The sequence below is a fragment of the Rhincodon typus genome, chromosome 3 (assembly GCF_021869965.1).
Source record: "Rhincodon typus isolate 14 chromosome 3, sRhiTyp1.1, whole genome shotgun sequence".
Lineage (NCBI taxonomy): Eukaryota > Metazoa > Chordata > Chondrichthyes > Orectolobiformes > Rhincodontidae > Rhincodon > Rhincodon typus.
The window spans coordinates 122,583,944-122,608,608 of record NC_063334.1 but is presented as its reverse complement, the minus strand read 5'-3'; the positions used below and the strand labels follow the sequence as shown (position 1 = coordinate 122,608,608).

Below are 24,665 nucleotides of genomic sequence, written 5' to 3'. Positions count from 1 at the left end.
GTGGGGAATTCAGTGATGGTCATGCCAGGGAATAGTGAGGGAAAATGATTAGATTCTCTCTTATTGGTAAGATGGAGTGATTGGAATGAAAGGTGTGTAGTGGTAATGTTACTGGGCTAGTAATCTAGGCTGCCCTGGTTCATTATGTGGGTGGGCAAGGGTAAGGGTTCAAATCCCACCATGGCAAGATAGTGAAGCTTGAACTTGATTTTTTTTTAAGTATCTTGAAATTAAAAAGCTAGCCTAATGATGATTGTCTTTAAAAACCCACCTGGTTCACTAATGTCCACTAGGGAAGGAAATCTACCATCCTTACCTGATTTGGCCTACATGTGACTCCAGACCCTCTCCAATATGGTTGATTCTTAGTTGCCCTGTGGGTAAGAATGTATGCATATAAATGTTGACCTTGCAACATTTGTTAACATCAATTGTTGACCCACATCCTGCGAATGAATAAAAATAAATGAATCACTTTGATACCTGATCAAAGAATTGTCAAACTGTGCTTTTCCCCCACATTGAAGGGAAGCACACAAAGAAATGGAGGAAAGAACTCAGGCAAAATCAGATTCTGTCCCTTAGTGTTGGGTCTATATTGGAGACCTAGACCCAACTACATCCCCTTTCTGTGGTGTTTGGGGGATCTTCTCTCTCTCTCATTCAACGTATCAAGGGACAGAATGGAGTAAAACTTCAAAATTATCCTAACTGAAAAACTGAAATGTTTTGATAAAATGAAAAAGCAAAGAAAAAAAACACTTTTTTATGCCTCTGGAACTTTCCTTCCTGGGTTTGCCAAAAGCACAGTCCTGGAGATTCATCCAGTCTTTGAGAATTAGCAATCCTTGTCTGACATTCCGGCTTTTCCATGTCTTGTTGTAGCTGCAGGTTGGGCAGAATGTCTGGGAAACCAAAGCAGAGTGACACAGAGGCTGTGCATCTGTCAGAACTGTCTTCATAATTGGAAGAGTGAAGAGTGGGATTTGCAAATGATTTTCTGAACGGGTGCCATTGATCAAGGACAGGAAAGGAAGAATTGATTGTGCCTTGATGAGTCAAGGGCTAGCTGAATGATGGTCACCAGGCAACACGGTTGATAGACAGACAAGTTCAATAAGAACAGACCCACTTTAAATAACTGACAACAGACAAAAGCAATAGAAATTACGCTGCAGGTTCCAGGTGGAAACAGCCACCTGCCTCCTCCACGTACAGCCAAGTAATTGTTCAGATGATAAAATCAGATAAAGTGCGATTGATAATAATTGGAGCATTATAGCAATATCAGAAACATAATGACAGGGTGAAGCAGAGAATTAAAGAACGGCTACAGCAGAAATAGAGGCCGTTTGGCCCATCATGGCTGTGCCGGTTCTCCAAATCAGCAGTTCACCTGGAGCCATTCTCCTGCCTTCTCCCTACAACTCTGCACATTCTTCATTTCGGATAATTATCTAATTCCCTCTTAAAAGTCTCAACTAAACTTGCCTCCGCCACACACTCCGGCAGTACATTCCAAAACCTAATTACGTGCTATGTGCAAACATTTCTTCTCGTGTTGCCATTATTTCTTTCAACAATTACCTTCAATCTGTGCCCTCTCCACCACGGTCTTTCCCTAATGGTGGCACCATGCAGCAGCGATGCTGAGATAGCGTAACAACATACTGGCGATTCTCTGGATTCAGACAATGTGAGAAAGGGCAATCACTACACCATTACAGTGGGACTTCCCACAAAAGCTTGAAGGTTGGAAGTGGGTTGAACATTCTTTGTTATATTGTCGCCGCATTGTCATAGCTTTGGAGGATAATCGACTGATAACAGTGCCAGCAGAAAGTTACACTGTGGGTGAGAATCCCTTCAAGGCCCATGGAGGATTTAATGGTAGAGGTCAAAAGTTAGAAACAAAATAATGCATGGTGAATTGGTTCTGGGAAAGCTGTTCACTTGTATCTGATAACACTTCCGGATACAAAAAAAAACTGACCCAGTCCCACTCTCCCTATGTCTCCTTCACATTTGATTTCTGCATTGCCCTTAATGGACTTTGTAAATATCTAATTGGTTGCACAGGTGTTTTACTGGTGGTGTTCAACAGTTAGAAGCAAAATAGAAAATCACGGTGATTTGGTGATGGGCGAAGAAAACAATCAGCTGTGTGTAAGAGCACGTCTACATACAAAGAAAAAGCAGATCCAGCTTAGTCCTTTGTCACTCTCCCTATCTCCCCCTCACCTTTGACGGTTTGTATTGTACCTAACAGGTTTTGCATGTAAGTTATTCAAATTGGAAACGTGGGTGATTTACTGGTGATGGTTGACAAGTGAAAATAAAATATCATGGGCGATTTGGTGTTGGGGAAAAGAAAACATTCAGCTGAGTGTAAGAACACTTCTAGATATAAAAATAAAGCAGACTGACGGATGGGTGTGCAGAACTGTCTGTCCCAAGCTGGGAATAGCCTACGTACATCACAAGTCTGTTTTGGAGTTCAGTAATATATGATGTTTCTTGACAGTCAGGCTTCCTGAGTTCTTAGGGTGCTGAAATCTGGCTACCAATTGTCTATTGTATTTAGAACATAGAACATAGAACATTACAGCGCAGTACAGGCTCTTCGGCCCTCGATGTTGCGCCGACCTGTGAAACCAATCTGAAGCCCATCTAACCTAAACTATTTCATTATCATCCATATGTTTATCCAATGACCATTTAAATGCCCTTAAAGTTGGGGAGTCTACTACTTTTGCAGGCAGGGCATTCCACGTCCTTACTACTCTCTAAGTAAAGAACCTACCTCTGACATCTGTCCTATATCTATCACCCCTCAATTTAAAGCTATGTCCCCTCGTGCTAGCCATCACCATCCGAGGAAAAAGGCTCCCACTGTCCACCCTATCTAATCCTCTGATCATCTTGTATGTCTCTATTAAGTCACCTCTTAACCTTCTTCTCTCTAACGAAAACAGCCTCAAGTCCCTCAGCCTTTCCTCATAAGACCTTCCCTCCATACCAGGCAACATCCTGGTAAATCTCCTCTGCACCCTTTCCAATGCTTCCACATCCTTCCTATAATGCGGTGACCAGAACTATACGCAATATTCCAAGTGCGGCCGCACCAGAGTTTTGTACAGCTGCAACATGACCTCATGGCTCCGAAACTCAATCCCTCTACCAATAAAACCTAACACACCGTACGCCTTCTAAACAACGCTATCAACCTGGGTGGCAACTTTCAGTGATCTATGCACATGGACACCGAGATCTCTCTGCTCATCCACACTACCAAGAATCTTACCATTAGCCCAGTACTCTGTACTCCTGTTACTCCTTCCAAAGTGAATCACCTCACACTTTTCCGCATTAAACTCCATTTGCCACCTCTCAGCCCAGCTCTGCAGCTTATCTATGTCCCTCTGTAACCTGCAACATCCTTCCGCACTATCCACAACTCCACCAACTTTGGTGTCATCCGCAAATTTACTAACCCATCCTTCTACGCCCTCATCCAGGTCATTTATAAAAATGACAAACAGCAGTGGCCCCAAAACAGATCCTTGAGGTACACCACTAGTAACTGAACTCCAGGATGTCTTCTTACAGCTAGCCAATTTCTGATCCAAACCGCTAAATCACCCTCAATCCCATGCCTCCGTATTTTCTGCAATAGCCCACCATGGGGAACCTTATCAAACGCTTTACTGAAATCCATATACACCACATCAACCGCTTTACCCTCATCCACCTGTTTGGTCACCTTCTCAAAGAACTCAATAAGGTTTGTGAGACACGACCTACCCTTCACAAAACCGTGTTGACTATCCCTAATCAAATTATTCCTTTCTAGATGATTATAAATCCTATCTCTTATAATCCTTTCCAACACTTTACCCACAGCCGAAGTAAGGCTCACTGGTCTATAATTACCAGGGTTGTCTCTACTCCCCTTCTTGAACAAGGGGACAACATTTGCTAGTCTCCAGTCTTCTGGCACTATTCCTGAAGACAATGATGACATAAAGATCAAAGCCAAAGGCTCTGCAATCTCCTCTCCAGCTTCTCAGAGAATCCTAGGATAAATCCCATCCGGCCCAGGGGACTTATCTATTTTCACACCTTCCAGAATTGCTAACACCTCCTCCTTATGAACCTCAATCCCGTCTAGTCTAATAGCCTGTATCTCAGTATTCTCCTCACAGGATTACTGACAAACCTTGCTATTGAGCTTTGGATTCATGAGTAGCACTTTTATTATCGAACCACTCATTAAATTTCATACGCAAAAATAGAAATAGGTTGATGGTATCCATTGATCAAAGTTTGAATTTTGGAAAAGTACATGACGGAGAGAAAGGATCAGAAGTTGTCAGGTTAGATGAAGTGGGTAGAAAGGTGACTCTTGTAAAGCATCCACATGGAACTGTTGGGAGAACTGGTGTTTTCTGTGTTGTAAATACTGTGATGTTGTATATAATTAACCGTTTGCTTATTACCAGGACTCTTCAAGGTTGGTTGGGGCTTCAACGTTTTGGGAATTTGTATATTGTGTCTACATTGTGGACGTTCCCACTTGCTTTGCTTAATGTACTGCTCATTACTTTGCCTGAGCTGCAAAGAAGACAGATTTAAACAGCAGGAACCAGAAGCAAAATACACCCAGAATACAAATGAACTGAGTCAGCAAGTTTAATGAATGGAACTTTCTGAACTATTACAATGCAAACACATATCTAAATACACAACAATGCCTGAGGTGTTAAGCAACTTGGGAACATTTCTTGTCAATCCGAACACTGAAGGCTGAACTCCAACATTTAGTTTTCTTGGGAATTTTGGCTGTGGGGATGTGTCACATAACAAGATGCTCCTTGGAATCAGTCTGTGCTTTATAAAGCATTGCAGAAATTGTCCTGTCTTCACTCTCAGCCTTCCCTTCCCCATTACAGCTGCTGGACCCTAAAGCGACATTTTACTCTGGGCGGAGGAGAAGGGGCTGGGAGGCGCTGGGCAATGCTGAAACACCTCTACACCATTCACTCCATAATCTGACATCAACACTGCTCATGTGGAATCAACGTGAATAGGAGGGAGGTGAAAATGGCTGTCAGTCTTCATCCTTTCTGTTGGATTCCCCTTATATACTACAGCCCCTGGTCTTGGTTAACTCACACTGCTTCATTTTTCATTAGTCCCATCAGGTGTTAGAACAGGAGAGCTGTGCAAGACCAAAGCAAGACCAGGCCACTGACCAGATGAAAATGTATCTACTTTAAAGTTAAATATTAATGTTCAATTTCAGGAGGTTGGGAGCATGAAAACTACATTAAGACAGTAGAAAGTTTAGCAATGAATCCCCTTCTGCACCGTGACGTCCATGACTTTATTTACTGCCTGTGAGCAGCAAAGGCCAATTTTGGGAAAGCTTACTTTCTACTAGTCTCACATTTAGTCTAAAATTCTTCTAGAATGGTTTAGGGTAACTGGCTATATTATAGAGCACTCTGTTTACATGGAATACAGCCCTTCAAACCAGACCACAATCACTGCATGTAATAGGAGTAGGCACAGCTGACAAGGTAACTATTGCCCAAAAACAAAAACATTAACTTCAGTGTTTCCAAACAAACTGGGTGGAAACAAATCTGCTTCGAAACGCACAGTGCTATCAACAAGATACTCAGAAATCTTTCTGCTGCCTACAACAACGGAACAAAATCCACATCATCTGGAGAGAAAAACAGCCTGGCATTCCTAATTTTGCCCCAAGCTACAAAAACAAATGGCAGGCAAGTTAACACCATAAGGAGCAGTGAAAGCAGAAAAATGACTGATATTTATTAAAGCATAGACTCTGAACCAGTTACTGACTGACTGGGCGCCTCTACATCTTGCAACTCTTTCATTGAACTCCAAGACTTTCCATGGGTGAGGGACACTTTTAAAGGGACCTGTGGAAAGCAGAACAAATTAGTGATTGGCATTACTTGCAAACTCATGGGAAGCTGTCATTACATCGGACTAAAGGCCATTTGGGCAGTAAGTGCCGCGGGAAAGAATTGTACCTTCAATTGCACTCCGAGAGCCTCTACAGACTGTAGTGATTCCATGGTGTCTTTCACAAGCCCTACAATTGGAAGAAGAATGGTAAGTTGCCAAGTCAGGCTACACTTTGGTTCTTATTTAGCAATGAGTCAATCACATTCTGCTAATGAGAATCAGTCAAGGCAGATTTCAGATGGTGGTGTTACTGTAGAAACAGGTTGGATCAAGCTGCTGTAATGGAGGTGCTAAAATTCTATCACATAGAGTCACGTCTAGACTTTACCATTGACATTTTGCTTGTTTGCACGCTGGAGTTTCAGCTTTGACACATACTGGGTTGGAGAAGGACACCTGCTCCGATCAGAATGGCAGGGGGCCAGGTCAAATTTACTGAGGTGAGCTGTCAGCCCCAGGTGTTGGCTAGATATGCAAATGGCACTTTGGGAAGGCACAGTCTGGTGAGGCTGCTGTTAATGTGGTTTCAGCCTTTGAAGGGAAATGCACTTTCAGAGAGATGCCGGCCTGAGGATCCCAGCGGAAGCACTCGTGAAGCAAGTGAGGAATAGCAAAGCCTTTGCTCTTTGCCTCGGATGGGGTAGGAAACTAGCCCAGGGTGCAGCTGTCAGCTCAACTCCAGCAGCATTGTTCCAAGGATCAATTGCAGAGAGGGAAAAACTGAATGACTTTTCCAGTACTGTAAAGATAGGAGCCACTTCACATCTCTCACTTCCCATGCAGCCTTACAAAACCAAACTTTATCCTTAGCATTGGTGACTGTTCCCACCCCACCTTTCATCAACACTCAAATCACAATATATCTCCTTCTGCTAGCGTGTGCACCCCTGGCATGTACACAAGTATCCTACTAGCCAGGACTGCTGCTTCTTGTCCTTCCTTTTTAGCACAGACATTCATGCTCAAGAAGTTTGACACCATCCAGGTCAAAGCAGCCCCCGCTTGATTGGCAACACATTAACAAGCATTCATTCCCTCCACCACCGACGCTCAGTACCAGCAGTGTGTACTATCTACAAGATGCACTGCAGAAATTCACCAAAGATCCTCAGACAGCACCTTCCAAACCCACGACCACTTCCATCTAGAAGGAGAAGGGCAACAGATACATGGGAACACCACCACCTGCAAGTTCCCCTCCAAGAAACTCACCATCCTGACTTGGAAATATATCACTGTTCCTTCAGTGTCATTGGGTCAAAATCCTGGAATTCCTTCCCTAAAGGCATTGTGGGTCTACCTACAGCACATGGGCTGCAGTGGTTCAAGAAGGCAGTTCATCACCACCTTCTGAAGGAGCAACTGGGGATGGGCAAGAAATGCTGGCCAGCCAGTGAGTGAATTAAAAGGGTTGTCTTACATGTCATTGAAACTGGGCACATACTAATGCTAAGCCACCCTTCTGAAAGGAGAAACTGGTACAGAATGAACAAACTCACTCACTCAGCAATGCACTCAGTGCTCATATCTCTGAAATGGAACAGGAACCCAGAACTTTCTGATTTAAGGGCAGGAGTGCTGCCCATTGAGCCACAGCTGGAAGGAAAGGGTATGATCACGTTACGTTGCAAACTCAGGCGCAGGTGAACAGTAAAGAAGCTTTTTACAGAGATAGGGCACATGCCAGTGGCAATGACATAGCTCAGCAGCATTTGGCATTTTCTCTTCTGTTACTCTTTCTACTGTACTCCTTCACCTCACCCAGCTTTTTAACTCCTAATGGCACCTGCTCCTTTTAAGCAGCTAACAACGGCAGTACTGTCACTTACAAGTTAAGCATCAGTTAGAGGAAGGTAGGCTACAATTCAACTTACAAATGTGAATAGTGTCTGAGGTTTGGAAATAAACTAACCTGCTAATTCCTGAATCTGAGAGTCTTCAACCTCAAACAGCAGCTCATCATGAATCTGAGCTACAAGCCTAGAACAGAGAGTTCAGATTGACACGGTTACAGATGCTATCAACATATTTGTCTCCCAAAGTTCTCTACAGCTGTGCAAGTCTGCTTAGCTTTCACCATGAGTACTGTTATCCCACTGAACACATCCACACTCCAGCTCAGGGAAACACTCAGGCATGCGGATACGTTGAAACACACACTGAGCAAGTCCTTCTTACAGAGTAGCTCTTGAAGGCAGCCCCACTGCTGAGGCAATTTTGCCCATGGGATGCATGGTTAGGTAGGAATTCACATGGGTAACGCAGAGAGCATTTCCACAAACAAAGCAGAGAATTCAACAGAGATAACAAGGTGTACAGCTGGGTGAACACAGCAGGCCAGGCAGCATCAGAGGAGCAGGAAAGCTGATGTTTCAGGTCTGGACCCTTCTTCACCTTCTACACCTTGTTATCTCAGATTCTCCAGCATCGGCAGTTCCTACTATCTCTGAGAGAATTCAACAGGGAGCTCTGCAGCATTTCAGCGAAGAGACATTAAGTGAAGCGTTCGACTTTTGTAGGTGACTTCAGTGCTGTGGAGAGGTTCTAAAAGCTGCAATTGTTCTTCCTCTGCTACAGGAAGGTGTTTAAAACTAGTAGGACTTTAATCGAATAAGTATGGAGAAACTGGTGCCACTGACAGAGAGGTCAGTATCCAGAGGACAGGAATTTTAAACTAACTGGCAAAATAACTAGAGAGAGACTGTATTTTTTAATGCACTGAATTGTTACAATCTGGAATGTCCTGTAAGAGTGGTAGCCTCACCACAACGTAAACCCTACAATTTATATATTACATAATCTAAACTCCCTTTGATCGATTCCAGATTTTTGCCCCCACTGTTCAACCTGGAGGCCACATCATCTTCAGAATTTTCTTTGTACTGAGCTGGCTATAGGTTTTGTAAGTTATGGTCTAATATCAAGCTGGACATTTCTGCTGATGGGCTGACAATGTTGTGGCTGCATGCGTGCTCATGGGAACATTGCTGAAGACGATTCCAGCTATTGATCATTCTCTGTGTGACAAAGGACGAGCTGATACCAGTCTAAGGCTTAGCCTTTAGGACAGGCTACACTCCAGTCCCATTGGCTTTGTAGTTTTTGAAAATTATGCTTGCTAATCATTTCTATTCCACATGAAAGGCAAAAGAATAACTAGGGAGAAATTGGGCCTCTTAAAGATCAACAAGGTCGGCTATGTGCGGAACCACAAGAGATGGGTATGATCCTAAATGAATATTTCTTGTCAGTATTTACCATCAAGAAAGGCATGGACACTAGGGAACTTGGGGAAATAAATAGCGGTCTTGAGGAGAGTCCACATTACAGAAGAGGAGGTGCTAAAAGTCTTAAAACGCATTAAGGTAGATAAATCCCCGGAACCCGATGAAGTGTATCCCAGAGCTTTGTGGGAAGCTAGGGAGGAAATTGCAGGGCCCATAGCAGAGATATTTGTATCATCGACAGCCATGTGTAAAGTGCCTGAAGATTGGAGAGTGGCTAATTTTGTGACATTATTTAAGACAGGCTGCAGGCAAATGCCTGGGAACTACATACTGGTGAGCCTAACGTCTATGGTGGATACGTTGTTAGAGGGGACTCTTGAGAGACAGGATCTACAGGCATTTAGAAAGGCAAGGGCTCAGCATGGCTTTGTGCTGGGAACTCGCGTCTCACAAATTTGATTGAGTTTTTTGAAGGGGTGACCAAGAAAGTAGATGAGGGCTGTGTTGTAGATATTGTCTACGTGGACTTTAGCAAAGCCTTTAACGAGGTTCCGCACAGTAGACTGGTTAGTAAAGCTGGATCACATGGGATCCAGGGAGAGCTAGCCAACTAGATAGAAAATTAGTTTGACGGTAAAAGACAAAGGATGGTGATATAGAGTTGTTTCTCAGACTGGAAGCCTGTGACCAGCAGTGCGCCACAAGGATTGGTGCTGGGTCCACCATTATTCATCATTTGTGTAATGATTTGGATGAGAATTTAGAAGGTATGGTCAGTATGTTTGTGGATGTCACCAAGATTGGTGGTATAGTGGCCAGTGAAGAAGATTATCTGGGAATGCAGCGAGATCTTTATCAACTGGGCCAGTGGGCTGAGGAATAGCAGATGGAATTTAGTTTAGATAAACGTAAAGTGTTGCATTTTTGTGGGTCAAATGAGGTCAGGACTTACACAGACAATGGTAGGGCTCTACAGAGTATTATAGAACAAAGAGATTGAGGAGTACAGGTTCATAGCTCCTTGATAGTGGAATCACAGCTAGACAGGGTGGTGAAGAAAGCTTTCAGCATGTTAGCTTTCATTGGTCAGTGCATTGAGTATAGGACTTGGGACGTCTTGTTGCAGCTGTACAAGGCACTGGTGCAACATCTCGTTGCAGCTGTACAAGTGCTGGTCCAAGGTAGCGGAAGACCGTCTCCAGGACTGCTTGGACTCGGTAGATTGGACTGTGTTCAAGTGTTTAGCGGAAAACCTAGACGAGTACGCCATCACCGTCACAGACTTTGTTAGTAAATGCGTGGGGACTGTGTACCAAAGAAATCAATCCGAGTGTTCCCCAACCGTAAACCTTGGGTGAACCAGGAAACCCACACCCTACTGAAGACCAGACGTGCAGCATTCAAGTCGGGTGACCCAGACCAATACGGAAAATCCAGATATGGCCTCCACAAAGCCATCCGGGAGGCCCAGTTAGAGGTCCAGACCTACCGAGCAGACTCCTGCCATCTATGGCCAGGCCTAAACAACATTACCAGAAAGAAAATGAAACAGTGTAAGACAGCGGACAATGACACATCCCCACTCTGACACGCTCAATGCTTTCTGTGCTTGCTTTGAGCAGAATACCACCAGCGTGGCAACACCTGCCCCTACAGCCCCGGACACACCTGTTCCCTCTGTCACCGCTTCAGAAGTCAGGTCAGTCTCCCTGGGAATCAACCCAAGGAAAGCAATGGGCTGGATGGTATCCCCGCCAAGCACGCAGATCCTGTGCGGACCAACTGGCGGAGATATTCACTGACATCTTCAACCTCTCCCTCCGACAAGCCAAAGACCCGAACTGCTTCAAGAAGACCACCATCATCCCAATTCCCAAGAAAACACATGCAGTCTGCCTTAACGACTACCGCCCAATAGCTCTGACTTCAATAATTATGAAGTGCTTTGAGATGGCCCACATCAACTCCAGTCTTCCAACCTGCCTCAATTTCCTATAGTTTGCCTACCGACATAACAGGCCCACAGAGTATGCCATATCCCTAGCCCTACACTCATCCCTGGAACATCTGGGCAACAAAGACACTGACATCAGACTCCTGCTCATTGACTACAGATCCACTTTCAACACCATTATCCCCGCCAGACTGATCTCAAAACTGCGTGATCTTTTGGTCTCAGCTCTGCCTCTACAACTGGATCCTCAGCTTTCTGACCCATAGGCTGCAATCAGTGAGGATAGATAAGTGCACCTACTCCACAATTACACTCAACACTGGAGCCTGCCTCCCCCCCCCACCCCCCACCAGCACCCAGGATGCGTCCTCAGCCCCCTACTGTACTCTTCGTACACCTATGACTGTGTTGCCAAATTCCGAACGAGCGCCATCTACAAGTTCACTGATGACACCACTGTAGTGGAACAGATATCTAACAACGATGAGTCAAAGTACAGAAGAGCGATAGAGAGCTTGGTGATGTGGTGCAATGAAAATAATCTGTCTCTCAATGTCAGCAAAACTAAAGAACTGATCATCGACTTCAGAAAGAAAGGAGGAGAACACACCCCCATCTGCATAAACAGAACTGAGGTCGAGAGAGTGAAGAGCATCAAGTTCCTCAGAGTGACAATAACTGATGACCTGTCCTGGACTTCCCACGTAAGTGCGACGGTCAAGAAGGCACAACAACGCCTCTTCTTCCTCAGGCGGCTCAGGAAATTTGGCATGTCCATAAGGTCCCTCACCAACTTCTACAGACGCACCGTTGAAAGTGTACTGTCTAGGTGCATAACGGCCTGGTATGGCAACTGCTCCCCCTAATTTTGAGGCTATGCCCTCTTGTTCTAGTTTCAAACGCTGTTACAAAGTTGTGTAGAGAAATCGTGAATTGGAAGGCAAGAAGCTAGAATTTGTTTGTAAAAAATGATAAAGGGGAACAGTGATCTCTTTAAGAGATAAAGTGCTTTTCTAAATTTAGAGAGTTATAGAGGGGAAAAAAGGCGTATCTATGTAGCTGAAGGTGTACAGCCAGGTCTAAAATGCAAACATGTATCAATTGGCTGTGTGATTGGAAACCTTAGGCATGTTTTGATGTTTTTGGCAATGAGCTAGCATCAGCCAACTAATTTAAAGCAAGCACTTAGTGATTGAAGGCCAACTGAATTTCAATCTGATAGTTTTGACAACCTCGGATCAATGCTATTTTAAGAAAATTGATATGTCATCCAAGGTATTTATTGGAATAGCATACCAGTAGAATTTAATTCAGTTAGGGAATAGTTAGTATTTAAGGGGGAATTGTTCAGTTTGTTAGTAATTCTGTTAATTTGTTCACTGTTAGGTTTAAATAAATAAATTATTACTTGTTATAAAGTGAATATCAGGGATTTTCTTTCATTTAACCTCCCCTTCTCTGTAACAGTTTAACAGATTAGGCGAGGTGAGGTGAGCTTCTCTGGGTGTTTCAGGTTTAATTATTAGAAGGGGACCTCTACTCATGCCGTAATAGATTGGGAGCTTGTGTTTCGATTTTAATTATCAGAAGAGTTTGGCATCCCCTTCCTGACACCCACCAGTGGAAACATTCTCCCTGCTTCTATCTTATCTATTCCCATCATAATTTTATATGTTTCTATAAGATCCCCCCTCAATCTTTTAAATTCCTATGACTATAATCCCAGTCTACTCAGTGCCTCCTCATAAATCAACCCTCTCAAAACCGAAATCAACGCAGTGAATCTCCTCTGCACCCCCTCCAGTGCCAGTACATCCTTTCTCATGTAAGAACACCAAAACAGGGGAACATGGTGTCACTGGTAAGATCAACATGTATTGCCCATTGCTAATTGCCCTTGAACTGAGTGGTCTGCTCGGCCATATCAGACTCAGCCACATTGCTGTGGGTCTGGAGTCACAAGTAGGCCAGACCAGGTAAGGATGGCAGATTTCCTTCCCTAAAGGACATCAGTGACTAGGTTTTATTTTAATGATAGTTGTCATGGCTGCCATTACTGAGACTAACGTTCTCGCCCAGATTCAGATGAGGTGCTGGCATTCTGGCAATTTCACCAAATGTTGTTACCCAGAATCCCACATTAGTGCTCTGAGGATCAAAGTTCAAATCCAACTGGGGAAGTGATGAAATTTGAATTCGGTTTTTTAAAAAAACTTTGATAAAAAGCCGATCTAATGACAACTGTACAACCACTGACAATTGTGGAAAATAGACTCATCTGGCTCTCTAATGTCCTTGAAAGAAGGAAATCTGCTGTCTTTACCTGGTCTGGCCTACACGTGACTTCAGACCCACAGCAATGTGGTTCAACTCTCTTACCCTTTGGGCAATTCGGGATCTGCAATAAATGCTGACCTATCTAGTGATGGCCACATCTCATGAAATAATAACTTTAAAAAAAAACTCAAGTTATGGTAGGATTTTAACCTGTGTCTTTTCAGCATTAGCCTGGGTCTCTAGATTATAATCCAGTGACATTACCACCATGCTACCTTCTCCCAAACTAACATCTTTAACATATACTGTCTCTACTACCTCCATAGTGTACACCATCCAGAGAGTGTACTGTAACAATAAAATACAAAGGTTGCAATTCTAAAGCAGCAGGAGCACAGGGGCCTACATGTATGAGTGCACAGTGGGAGGTCAGGCTGAGAATATAGTTAATAAAGCAGAAAGGCCAGGCAGCATCAGAGGAGCAGGAAAGCTGACGTTTCGGGTTGGGACCCTTCTTCAGAAATTTCCTGCTCCTCTGATGCTGCCTGGCCAGCTGTGCTCCTCCAGCCCCACACTGTGTTATCTCTGACTCCAGCATCGGCAGTTCTTACTATCTCCTAGTTAATAAAGCAAATGAGATCCTGGGGTTTCTAAACAGGGGTATAAGGTACAAAAAAACAGGTATTTAGAATAAACTTGCATAAATACTATTTTCCTCTCACCTGGAGAACTGTGTCAAATTATGAAAACAATAGAGAGGATACAGAAAAGATTCATGAGAATGGATCCAGAGATGAAGAGCTTCAGTCACATGGATTGGTTAGAGAAGGTAGGGACTATTCTCCCTGGAGAAGGGAAAAGGAAGAGGAGATTTGATCAAGGTGTTCAAAATGATGAGGGGCCTGCACAGAGTAGATAAAAAAAACACATGTAGAAAATAGGAGCAAGAGTAGGCCATTTGGCCTTTTAAGCCTGCTCCACCATTCAATATGATCATGACTGATCACCCAACTCAGGCCCCTGTTTCTGCCTTCTCCCCATACCCTGTGATCCCTTTAGCCCTAAGAACTATATCTATCTTCATCTTGAAACAATTTAATGTTTTGGCCTCAACCAGTTTCTGTGGCAGAGAATTCCACCGGTTCACCACTCTCTGGGTGAAGATATTTCTCCTCACTTCAGTTCCAAATGGTCTCCCCTGTACCCTTAGACTGTCACCCCCCTGGTTTTTAGATCCCTGGTCATCGGGAATATCCTTCCTGCATTTACCGCAGAGAGACTGTACACTTTGGGCAGAGATATTTGTATCATTGACAGCCATGGGTGAGGTGCTGGAAGACTGGAGGGTGGTTAATGTTGTGCGTTTAGTTAAGAAAGGCTGTACAGAAAAGCTCGGGAACTATAGACTGGTAAGCCTGACATGAGTGGTGGGTAAGTTGTTGGAGGGAATTCTGAGAGATAGGATTTACATGGATTAGGAGACACAAGGACTGATTAGGGATAGTCAGCGTGGCTTTGTGTGTGGGAAATTATGTCCCACAAATTTGATTGAGTTTTTTGAGGATGTGGCCACGAAGATAGAGGAGGGCAGAGTGGTAGACATTGTCTACATAGACATTAGCAAGGCCTTCAACAAGATTCCGCATGGTAGACCGACTAGTAATGTTCGATCACATGGGATCTGGGGAGAGCTAGCTATTTGGATACAAAATTAGCTTGGTGGTAGGAGATAGAGGGTGACGGTAGAAGGATGCTTTTTGAACCGGAGGCCTGTGACCTGTAGTGTTCCATAGGGATTAGTGCTGGGTCCACTGTTGTTTGTCATTTATATAAATGATTTGGATGAGAATATAGGAGGCATGGTCAGTAAGTTTGTGGATGCACAAAAATTGGTGGTACGGTGGACAGTGGAGGAGGTTACCTCAGAGTACAACGGGATCTTGATCAGCTGGGCCAATGGGCCGAGGAGTGACAGATGGAGTCTTAATTTAAATAAATGCAAACTGTTACATTTTGGTAAGAAAAACCAGGGCAGGACTTACACAGTTAATGGTAGGGCTGTGGGGTGTGTTGTTAACAGAGAGACCTAGGGGTTCAGGTACATAGTTCCTTGAAAGTGGCATCACAGGTAGGCAGGGTGGTGAAGAAGGCATTTGTTATGCTTGCCTTCATTGATCAAAGCACTGTGTATACGAGTTGGGACCTCATGTTGAGGCTGTACAGGACATTGGTGAGACCACATTTGGAGTACTGTGTACAGTTCTGGTCACCCTGCTATGGGAAAGATGTTATTAAATTGGAAAGGGTGCAGAAAAGATTTACAAGAATGTTACCAGGGCTACAGGGTTTGAGTTATAAGGAGAAGCCTGATAGGCTGGGACACATGTCGGAGGTTGAGGGGTGACCTTATAAATTTTTATAAAAGCATGAGGGGCATAGGTAAGGTGAATAGCAAAGTCCTTTGTCCTAGGGTAGGAGAATTCAAAATTATAATTTTGAAGGTGAGAGGGGAAAGATTTAAAAGGGACCTGAGCAGCAACTTTTGCATACAGAGGATGGTGGGTATATGGAATGAACAGCCAAAGGAAGTGGTCAGGGCAGTACCGTTATAACATTTAAAAGACATTGATAGGTTCATGAATAGGAAAGGTATAGTGGGATATGGGTCAAACGCAGGCAAATGGGACTAGTCCAGTTTGGGAAACGGGGTAAGCATGGATGATTTGGACTGAAAGGTCTGTCTATGACTCTGTGTGAAAGAATTGGGAACCAGAGGGCACTGATTCAAGTTAATTGGCAATAGAAGCAATGGAGACATGGGGAAGAACTGTTTTACATGGTGAGTGGTTAGTATTGTAGATGTTGGTTTCTGCTGGGATGTCTTGCGTGGATTCACTGTCACCAATCTTTCCTGCCAGTATCAGTCTAAGCTGCTGATGCCATATGGGAAAGGATGGCCTTTGGTAGAAGCTGGGCTCAATCTTGATGAATGGTCAATAGGTTCATTAGATTTTACTAAGTAGCTGGTTGCATTATATCTAAGATAGATGGTAGTCTCAGAGAGGACAATCAGGTTCAATTTAAGTACACTTTCCCAAGCTGACTGGTTTTTGTGCAAACGTTTTGTCTCCCTTCTAGGTGACATCTTCAATGCTGTCTAACCTCCATTAAAGCGCTGTCGTTCTGTCCCGCTCTGAATTTATATGGTCTGGTCTGTCATGGTATGTAGTTCTGTTTCCGGTTTGCTCCATAGTAGTATGTAGGTGGGATCTATTTCAACATGTTCATTTATGGCACCAGAGAACAAAAACCTGTCTTCCAGGAATTCTCGTGCTTGTCTTTGTTTTGTTTGTCCTAGTACTGTTACATTGTTCCAGTTAAACTGATGTCCCTCTTTGTCGGAGTGAATAGAAATGAGGGAGAGTTGCTCGTGCCATTTTGCTGCGAGTTGGTGTTCATGTATCCTGGCGGTGAGTTTCCTGCCTGTCTGTCCTATGTCTTGCTTCTCACAGTTGCTGCATGATATTTTGTATATCACATTTGTCCAGCTCATTGTGGGTATGGGGTCTTTCATCTTTGAGATTAGCTGGCGAAGTGTCGCAGTTGTTTTATGTACTATCCTTATTCCAAGAGGTCATACAAGTTCTGTAGGCAGTTCCGATGTGTTTCTAATATAGGATAGAGTGGCCAGTGTGTTGGGCGTTCAGTGTCTTCTTGGTGTTGTTTATTTGTCAGGCATCAGCAGACTAAGGTGTTGGGATACCCATTCTTTGTAAAGACTCTGTATAGGTGTTCCTGTTTGTTTTTGCGCAGCTCTGGGGTGTTATCACTTATTTAAACAGAGACTTGACACAGCTCTGTTTGTGGACACTAGGTTGGTTACTGTTGTAATTCAGGATTTGGTCTCTTTGTGTAGTCTCTCTGTATATACTGGTAAGGAATTCACCGTTGTTTGCTCATTCCGATGTTACATCTAGAAACGGGAGTTGATTGCTGTTCTCTTCTTTCCTGGTGAAATTGATCCTGGTGAATATGCTGTTAAAAAGTTGGTGTGTTTCTTCTAACTTTGCTCATTTAATGATCACAAAAGTTTTGTCCATGTATCTAACCCATAGCTCAGGCTGGATCTGGGGGAGGGCTGTGCGTTCAAGTCTTTGCATAACTGCTTCGGCTATGAGGCCCGAGATGGGTGAACCCATGGATGTCCCATTAATTTGTTCATGTACCTGGCTGTTGAAGACAAAGTGTGTGGTAAGGGATAGGTCTAATTCAGCATATTGTCCTTGCTGCTGGTGTCATTGGAGGTCTGTGTTTTCGGATTATCCAGTATGTCTCTGATAAAGAAGGACATTAGTTTAACTGGAACAATGTAACAGTACTAGGACATGCAAAACAATGACAAGCATGAGAATTCCTGGAAGCCTGGTTTTCAATCTCTGGTGCCATGGACAAACATGTTGAACTAGACCCCATCTACGTACCTCTATGGTACAACAACAGAAACAGGACTACCCAACATGACAGACCAGACCATATAAATTCAGAGCGGGACAGAACAACAGCGCTTCGATGGAGGCTAGACAGCACTGAAGATGTCACATAGAAGGGAGACAAAATGTTTGCACGAAAACCTGTCAGCTCGGCGAACCAACCAGCAACTCCAACCACAACCCGAGCTACAGATCTTCATTAAAACACATTCCCAGTGCTGTTAACATGAAGAACAATCACTGAAGCATTTTACGCCATCTGGTGAACACATGCAGAACTCGTAGGACCCACGCACAAGTACATACACACACACAAGCACACACACACACACATGCACAGCCAAATAAACACATACACACAAATTTGTAGGACCCATACACACACACAGACAAATACTCACAAACACACACACAAACATACACACATGTAAATACTCACCTACACACGCACAAACACATATGCATGCGCACAATCTCACGTGCAATGCACACATGCATGTACACACGCACATGCACACACAGACACACACGCACACCCACATGCACACACGCGCAATGCATACACGCATATGCACGTACACAGACACACACACACACACACGTGCAATGTACACATCCATATGCACGTACACGGACACACACGCATGCGTGCACACACAAACCTCTGGTTAGCTCCTCCCATAGTCTTTTAAACCCTGAGGGGCAGAGATTATTCAGTGGCATCAGTAACCCTTTCTGGTCCTAACAAGAGTGTACTATCTGAATGTGCATTGGAGGCAGGATCAATTGAGTCTTTCAAAAGGGAATGGGCTTATTATCTGAAGGAGAGAAGACTTCAGGATTATAGAGGAAAAGAAGGGGTGTGAGGCTAGCTGAGTTAGAGTCAGCCTGCATCAACAGGGTGGATAAAATGGACTGCTTTTGTATTGTAATCTCCCATCATTTCTTTAAAGAACAGGCAGGAATAAATCTGTGGGTTTGGTTCTCTGATTCAGGCTGGACACCAAGATTAAAGATGTCTGGGTTTGATGAACAGACAACAGAGAAACTATGTGACAAACTTCAGGCAATTGTTTGAGTATAGCGCTGCCAGAATCCTCATTCAATCTGTCCATGTTAAGGTCATGAAGCTTCAGGTTCAATCATGTGCTCGGGGGAGACATGACTGGTGTGTGACAGATGTCTATGTGCATCTCAAACAACCGTTGCTCCTGTCAGCAGAGTTCCCTGGGTGAAGCTGCTGGTAAAACCAGGACGTCAAAGAAGATTGTTTTCTCTAAAAAGCAAGATTTGCAAACATCTCTTGGCCTACTGTTCTTTTGTAACAAGGAGAACCTTCTGGAATGAGACAGACTGAGGGATCATAAATATGCAGCCTGTTTGAGAATGGAGAGATACTACAGCTCAGGCATTCAAGTGTGCATTGGATCAAAACTGTGTGCAGGGATATGGAGAAGAGGCACAAAGGAACAGAACCAGGGCAGGTATGGTGGGCTGAATGGCCTCCTTCTGCACGTTAACAATTCCGTGATTTTGTGACACAAACAAGGCAGAAGAGGGATCTAAAGAGAGTAAGTTAATGGCAGAAAACCATAAACTCTCTTTCTGTACTTTTGACTTTAAGGTGCTTTGAACAATGTGACCTTACCAGCTCACTTGTAGCCTCTGAGTTAACAAGTCAGTTTCAAATGCTAATGAAATGTTAGCTGCCAGTCGGAGAGGGAGGTTGAGAAGATGCTGGTCTGTTTGGTCTTGTCTTGATCGCTGGGTGTGACATCGCACTGGCTGTCTTTCTGAATATGCAGAGAGACAGACATCAGCCTGTTTCCAGTTTGCTCTTCCCTTTATCTCTCCTGAGCAGTTGTTGCTTTGATTGAAGGCATCGCCCAAGTAATTGAATTCTGTCACACTGTGAGCGACTGTTTGCTTCCCGACCATAATGTACATCAATTCGCTCTCCTGCCTTCAGCCCCTGTGTGGGAAAGTTGCTGCCTGAGCCATTACCCGGTGCCTTTTGTAGAGCTGATCAGCTGCTGTAACTCTCTTAATTATTGTACATCCACAACTTCAAGATATTATCAGCAGCACATAAAGGGGTGTTAATAATTCATCAGCCTCAGACAGGCTAAAGAGCAAAAAAAAGGAAAGAAATGGAATTCATGGGTAAGACTGGCAGGAGCAGATTCAGGGGCAGGAGCTTTGTCCAAACATTGTGCAAAAAGGGAAAGCAAGAACTGCAGATGATGGAGTCAGAGTCAATACAGTGTGGAGCTGGAGGAACACAGCAGGTCAGGCAGCATCAGAGGAGCAGGAAAGTCAACGTTTTGGGCCTGGGCCCTTCATCAGGACTCAGGATGAAGGGTGTAAACCTGAAACGTCGACTCTCCTGCTCCTCTGATGCTGCCTGACCTGCTGTGTTCCTCCAGCTCCATATTGTATTGATTGTGCAAAAAGGCATGTCTTCCTGTGGTGCCATCAAAACTCTCTCCCTCTCTCTACATTGGGCACAAATCGCAGCACTGAAACAGGCCATTCAGCCCAAACGTTCTAACTTGAAGATAATGTTCCAACTGAACCTTCTTCCCTCCCCCTCCAACTCAATATGTCCTTCTATTTCTTTCTCTCCCATCTACTTATCTAGTTTCCCATTCAATGTAATGATGCTATTTCATAGAATAGTTTGGAAGCAGGCCATTCGACCCATTGAATCCACACCGAGGCTCCGAAGAGAGTCTCAATCACTTTTTGTAGTGAATCCCATACGCTGTCCACAGCGCTTCCAATATCTAAAGATACAAGCTACCGACCTCGCCTCTCACTCCTGCCATTCATCAGAATATTTTGCCAATTTACCCATCCACCTCATCGCCAATCCTGATGACCTTGAGGCTCTGGAACAAAATCATTCCTTCCCACACCCTCAAATCCCAGGTGCACAATCTGGCAGCCTGGTGTAGGATTAGTTCACCCATTAGCTCCAGATCTAGTTGGACAATTTCAAGCACCGTGTGACCTCAATCTGCTCTGCTAAACCTCTCCTTTGATCTGGAACATTCTTTGTATAAACAAAAGATTTGTTCTAATGTGCAGAAAAGATTTACAAGGATGTTGCCAGGGTCGGAGGGTTTGAGCTAGAGGGAGAGGCTGAGCAGTCTGAGGCTATTTTCCCTGGAGTGTTGGAGGCTGAGGGGTGAGCTTATAGAAGTTTATAAAATCATGAGGGGCATAAATAGGGTGAATAGCTAAGGTCTTTTCCCTGGGGTGGGGGAGTCCAAAACTAGAGGGCATAGGTTCGAGGAGAGAGGGGAAAGATTTGAAAGAGATCTAAGGGGCAACTTTTTCACGCAGAGGGTGGTGCGTGTATGGAATGAGCTGCCAGAGGAAGTGGTGGAGGCTGGTACAATTACAATATTTAAAACGCATCTGGATGGGTACATGAATAGGAAGGGTTTAGAGGGATATGGGTCAAATGCTGGCAAATGGAACAAGATTAATTGAGGATATCTGGTCAGCATGGACGAGTTGGACTGAAGGGTCTGTTCCCGTGCTGTACAGCTCTATAACTGTAGAAAGTGCAATTTTGAAGAGATGAAATTTTGCCCCTTCAATGAATACAAATAAATTGATTGCAAGAGGAAATCTGACAAAAGAAGAGCAAGTGAAACCTCTTATAGTCTGAATTCCTCCTACAGCCTGAAGTGAAATCCAGAAAGAAAGTGAAAGTCACAAAAAGAGAATTAGCTGGCATTGTTGAATCCACCAGTATAGCAAAGAAAGTCAGGGCCTTTGATTAAGACAAATCAATCAACTTAACAGTCCTAGCCAAGTCAGAAGTCACACGACACCAGGTTATAGTCCAACAGGTTTATTTGAAAACACAAGCTTTCGTCAGGTGCAGTGAGACGGCACAGCACACAGAGCCAGAGTTTACAGGCAAAGAGATCAAGGGCAGAGAGATCAAAAGATCATTAAACTGGTGTGAGTGGAGTGTCAGATGATAAGTCTCTGCAGGTGACCAAGAAAGTGTCAAATGGTGAGTAAAGTGTCAACAGCTGAATAACCAGTGATGGGATGGCCTATGATCTGATTAAGCGAGGCAGAGAGATATTACAAAAAATTAAAAATAATGTGGTACTGGAGACAAATGAAATGACTGGAATTACATGCCAAATTGAAAACTGCACAAACTAATTAAGGTAGCGAGATCATAACACTTTATCAAGGTGATGCTGTCAAAACAGGACAGTAAGGAAGATTATACAGATACAGAACAGTGTGGTGGGGTCACATGTAGCGTGACGTGAACCCAAGGTCACGGCTGAGGCAGTTTTCATGGGTATAGAACTTGACTACCAGTGTCTGCTCGGCCATTCTGTGTTGTTGTGCATCTCAAAGTCCACTTTGGACTTCAACAACCAGTTCTTCATCCAGGCACACAGAACAGCCATGGGGACCACATTTGCATCCCAATATGCCGATATTTTCATGCACAAGTTTGAGCAAGACGTCTTTGCAGCGCGGGACCTCCTACCAACACTATAACCAGATGCATTAACAACATTTTCTTCCTTTGGACTCATGGTGAGGAATCACTGAAACAACTACAAAGTGATATCAACAGGTTTCATCCCACCATCAGACTCCCCATGGACTACTCTTTAGAATCAGCCTCATTCTTGGACACATGCATCTCCATCGAGGATGAACACCTCAGTATCTCACTCTACCGCAAGCCCACGGATAACGTCACAATGCTGCACTTTTCTAGCTTCCACCCTGGACATATTAAAGAAGCCATCCCCTACAGACAAGCCCTGAGCATGCACAGGATCTGTTCGGATGAGGAGGAACGCAACGGACACCTGAAGGTGAGGAAGGACACCTTCACAGGAATGGGATACAATGCTCAACTCATCGATCGACAGTTCCAACGTGCCACAGTGAAAATCCGTAATGACCTCCTCGGAAGATGGACACAGGAGATGATCTATAGAGTACCCTTTGTTGTCCGGTATTTTCCCAGGAGCAGAGAAACTATGCCATGTTCTTTGCAGCTTTCAACAAATTACCGATGATGATAAGCACCTCGCCAAGATCTTCCCCACGCCTCTACTTCTCGCCCTCAAACAACCGCCACATCTTCAACAGACCATTGTTCGCAGCAAACTACTCAGCCTTCAGGACAACATCGACCATAACAACACGCAACCCTGCCATGGCAACCTCTGCAAGACATGCCAGATCATTGACATGGACACTACCATCACATGTGGGAACACCACCCACCACATGCACGGCAGATACTCATGTGACTCGGCCAACGTTGTTTATCTCATACACTGCAGGCAAGGATGCCCCGAGGTTTGGTATACTGGCGAAACCATGCAGATGCTATGACAACAGATGAATGGACACCGCACGACAATCGCCAGACAGGAATGTTCCCTCCCAGTGGGGGAACACTTCAGCAGTCAAGGACATTCAGCCTCATTTGTCAAAGTCCGGGTTGGATACAGTCAGAAATGTTGAGAGGGTAGGGTCAAACTAACAAGAATAAAGGAAGATACCAGACAGAAAGAGAAAGACGCTTGATAGCTTCAGTGAAAGTATTTCAGAAAGAAGAAAAACACTGTTCTTTCTGCCTTGTAAAATTTTGATTTGTTCATAGAAACATGCTGATCTTAAAGAAAAATATTTCCATATGCGTGAGTTACTCTGGGAGTTTCAGTCATTTTTTTTGTATTTTGGTTGTAATTACAGAAAAATTAATATGAAACACAAGCTTTAATTTTTTAAGAGAAATTTATTCTGCATTTATTGCCTGTCCCTAATTAGCCTTGAGAAGGAGGTGCTCAGCTGCCTTCTTGAACCTCTGCAGTCTAAGAGCTGTAGGTAGACCCACAATACCATGAGCAGGGGAGATCCAGGAATTTCGATCCAGCAACACTGAAGGAATGGCGATATATTTCCAAGTCAGAATGGTGAGTGGCTTGGAGGGGAACTTGCAGGTAATGTGTTCCCATGTATCTGGTGCCTTTGTCCTTCTAGCTGGAAGTGGTCGTGGGTTTGGAAGGTGTCACCTAAAGAAATTTGGTGAATTTCTGCAGTACATCTTGTAGATAGTACACACTGCTGCTACTGACCTCCAGTAGTACAGGGAGTGGATGTTTGTGGATGTGGTGACAATCAAGCGGGGGCTGCTTTGTCCTGGATGGTGTTGAGCATCTTGAGTGTTGTTGGGGCTGCACCCATCAAGGAAAGTGGGGAATATTCCATCACACTCCTCACTTGTTCCTTGTAGATGGTGGACAGGCTTTGGGGAGTCAGGAAGTAAGTTACTCTCTGCAGTGTTCTAAGCCTCTGACCAGCTCTTGTAGCCATTGTGTTTATATGGTTCGTCCAGTTGAGTTTCTGGCCAATGATAACCCCCAAGATGTTGATAGTGGCAAATACAGATTCAGCAATGGTAATGCCATAGAAAGTGAAGTGGCAATGATTAGATTCTCTCTCGTTGGCAATGACTATTGCCTGGCACTTGTGTGATGTGAATGTTTGTATTTTTAAGCCCAAGCCTGGATATTGTTCAGATCTTGCTGTATTTCAGACATTGTTGACAGGGATTTAGTCATATCGTATCTTGCAAAAATGTTCATGTACCAATTTACGTTTCAAAGTATAAGTTATTTGTTTCCTTTGGAGGGGGGGAGGGTATGT

At 44.0% G+C, this 24,665-nt stretch overlaps 1 protein-coding gene across 1 annotated transcript in view; it reads right to left on the bottom strand.

Moving 5' to 3' along the window:
* Positions 1–4,707: 4,707 nt before the first annotated feature.
* poln (polymerase (DNA directed) nu) overlaps positions 4,708–24,665 on the bottom strand; it is a 136,814-nt gene continuing 116,856 nt past the window's right edge. The window contains exons 7-8 of the mRNA XM_048595308.1: positions 6,069–6,130; positions 4,708–5,954 (exon numbers count right to left, since the gene is read on the bottom strand). Of these exons, the coding sequence (XP_048451265.1) occupies positions 5,844–5,954; positions 6,069–6,130 (173 nt within the window). The 3' untranslated portion in view covers positions 4,708–5,843. The remainder of the gene's footprint in view (positions 5,955–6,068; positions 6,131–24,665) is intronic.